We start from the raw sequence: 3,357 nt of genomic DNA, 5'->3' as shown, positions 1-3,357 counted from the left end.
GGCTGGTACTTTCCAGTGCACTACCTAGCTGCCCTTCAAATAGTTTTGAAATTAAATTTAGTGATAATGAAGATGCTAGAAATTCCTATCTGAAGGGGAAGAAACACTAAATTACTAAAGTGAGCAGGCCAAACCTGAGGTAGTTTTCTTTTCAGGGAGGCTAATGGTCATCAGTTTTCAGAAGACAGACACAACCTTCAAGATCAGGTATGATGTTGTTTGCTGGAAGGCCTTGATGCTAAGCTGTGATCTTAAGATATGAAACTCTTTCAAAAGTTCAAGTATCTAAGTAGCTCCTGTACCCAATAGTCTGCTGGAGGCTAGACCATTTGGTGCCTTACAGTTAATGGAGAAAAGCATAGCATCGGGCAACCAGGAAGAGAACTCAACCAGATCAATGTTTTATTTTAAACAGGGAAACAAAGAACTCTCATTCGATTTAAATGTAAAACTGGAAAAGGAGACAGGACATCAAAACAAGGTACATGAAAGGAGGAAAAAGCCAGGAGGCACAGCATTCGAAGAGGGGCTGGGCCTTTTCATCAGCTGACTCAACTCAACATTTTCCTAAACAGAAATAACATTAAGACAGACAGATTGGGATAAATCATTACCTTCCCAAAATGATGTGTTTAAAATTTCATTACTTGATAAATTAAAATTAAAAGACAGCAGCTACCATCTGCTCCTTCAGATTAAATCTTGCTTACTTGGGAACCCTGTTCCCCTTCACCCAAACTGTACATCTCATAGATTTAATTAAAATGAAAATCAACACCAGCAGATGTAGGCATCTGTTTTAAAAATATAAACTGAGACCGAACTGTTTCTCTTCCTCCTCCCATCCCCTACTCCTTTCCTCACTTTGGGATATGGAAGGTTTTTGGTGGGTCAAACCCTACTGTTGATGGTACCAGAGTGGTTACAAGACAACGAATCAAAGGAACGTGAAAGTCACCCACTTAAGACAAAGTGCATGTCAAATTCATAATACCAGAAAATTTCATTCCCCACTTCCTATCCCAGTGGAAGCATTTTGTTTGGTTTCTAAAACGTCATTGTATAAAACAGTCCAGGGATCAATACGAGCAGCTCTATGCAGAACGCTGATCCTGAATCCATTCACAACAACACCAACCATGATTGTATCCGATAAGCAGATGTACATACTTTTACATTTGGCTGTCTTAGCCTCTTATAACAAATCTGTTTGATATCCAGTGACACTATGTGAAAAGCTGACTAGTGTATCTGGAGAGAATGCTCCTGTGCTAAATCTATTTTCTTGACTGTCTTTAATACTAAACACAGCCCTGGCCATGGGCTCATTAAAAATTCTAATTCTTATGACAATAAAATTCCATTCAGAGCAACTTACTGTGACATTAAGAGGTAAAGGAGAAATTTTGGTGTGAACGTTGAACTGGACAAGGCAAGAAACTCCATTTAAAAATGGAAGGGAAGGAAAAACACTGACAAATACAACAGTAAGTTGTCTCTAGAAATGCCAAGATAGAATTTTTTTTTTTAAAGATGGCTCCTCTAATATATCCTTGTCTAGCATCATCAATAGCAAAATTACCAGGTAGGCCTTGATAGGGTAGACACATAAATCACCCCGGAAGGAAAAATCAAGGTAGTAGCAAGGTTTAATCTCAGGAAGATACCACTAAACATTAAATTAGGTTATATAAAAATGTATTACGGTGTCCACTACCTTTGCCTTTTAATACAAGGCTTGGTTTAGTCATTTCAGAACATATTTTCTTTAAAAATAAAGATCCTTTCTTATGCTACAGCTCTTTATAACTGAGTTGAGGATGAGAAGTAAGGCAGGACCAACATTTTATGCATTTTCATAGTAATGATAAATGTCATCCAAGGATTCTAGATGCTCAACAATTATCCCCATAGGAAGGACAGGTTCGTTTAAAATCCATTTTACTGATGGGAAAAATATGAGTCTAGGTGTGGTCCATGACTGGTATGTACTCTCCCTGAATGCATCGCTGATTGAAATATAGGCTCCAAGAGTTTCATGGGATAGAATGGCATTGCCCCCTACCCAGGTCTTAGGGGAAACAGAATAAACTCACACACACTGATCAGGAAAAGAGTATGGTTTCCCTCTAACACACTGGTTAAGTACGCAAATGCATACACACAGAGGACATAGGGAAGATGTTAAGACCTCCACCCTGGGCAATTTCAGACCTGAATTTAATATTCTGAAGCTTTTTTACAATACAGAGTAAGAATCTAAATCCTCCATTGTATAACATTAATTAGCTCCTGAATCCAAAAATGCCCTTAATATATCCAGTCAGGCCACTCTTGGTCTTCTGTTCCACCTTGTCCTCTAGTGGTGGGAAAGCCACGTGATTGAGGGCCAGATCAAAGAACAAGGGCTTGCAAGGGATAGGTTTGAATCCTGGTGGGAAGTGAACGAGGTTGGCTTGCTTGCTGACGAGAGAAGGATCCAGGTAAAAAGTGTCAAATCGTTCAACAAGAGGCTGAAAATCAAACAAAAATTAAATCCTAGGTGTTATTATGAAGAGCAACTGACATCTCATCTTTAAGTAGTCTAGAGCAATGGTCTTCAAAGTGAGGGTCCTGGCATGAACTCAAGAGGTCTGAAAAATCATTTAGGGTGGAAAGATGGTTTACAGCCAACCTTCCCATAAGAGCCAAGCCAATTCAATATCCACACTTCACCAATTATCACTCAACTCTATTCCTTCCCTCTACTGTACAATCAGCCAGCCTCTTTCCTTCTGTGAAATGGAGGATCAGCCTGAAGGCCAGTCATAGCTGTCATTGGGGAAATTCCTCCCTCCAACCAGAATGCCCTCTTCCTGTTCCCCTACATTACCTTACAGCTTTGGCAGGCTGTGAGCTTTGGGGCAGTACAAAATGATTTGAAAAGGATAAACAGACATGGTTGGGTTATGATCAACACTGCAGATCTCATTACATTATCTTTCCCCAAAACCTACCTCTCTTCCAAACTTTTCCATTTCCTATTTCTGTTGAAGGCATTACTATTCTTTTACTCATATAGGTTCACATCCTTGGTGTCATCCATGACAACTCATTTTCATTCATCCCAAATAGCCAAACAACTGCCAGATCTCTACAGTGTTTCTCACATCCATCCATCCATTTCTCTCTTCATTCATACAACCAGGGTTGAAGCCCTTATCACCTGTTGCCTGGATTACTGTAATATCCTATTTAGTTTCCCTTCAATAAGCTCCAGTGGCTCCTTCTTGCCTCTGGGATCAAATACAAAGTGTGCTGTTTAGAATTTAAAGGCCTTCATACTGTGGCCCCCATATACCTTTCCGGGGGTGTGGG

At 39.8% G+C, this 3,357-nt stretch overlaps 1 protein-coding gene across 1 annotated transcript in view; it reads right to left on the bottom strand.

Moving 5' to 3' along the window:
- Window positions 1-379: 379 nt before the first annotated feature.
- SRP68 (signal recognition particle 68) overlaps window positions 380-3,357 on the bottom strand; it is a 59,645-nt gene continuing 56,667 nt past the window's right edge. Inside the window, exon 16 of the mRNA XM_027872937.1 lies at window positions 380-2,513. Coding sequence (XP_027728738.1) covers window positions 2,286-2,513 — 228 coding nt within the window. The 3' untranslated portion in view covers window positions 380-2,285. The remainder of the gene's footprint in view (window positions 2,514-3,357) is intronic.

The sequence above is a fragment of the Vombatus ursinus genome, unplaced genomic scaffold, assembly GCF_900497805.2.
Source record: "Vombatus ursinus unplaced genomic scaffold, bare-nosed wombat genome assembly UNPS02014801.1, whole genome shotgun sequence".
NCBI classification, from domain to species: Eukaryota; Metazoa; Chordata; class Mammalia; order Diprotodontia; family Vombatidae; genus Vombatus; species Vombatus ursinus.
The sequence above is the reverse complement of the archived record's forward strand: the minus strand, read 5'-3'. Positions and strand labels throughout refer to the sequence as shown.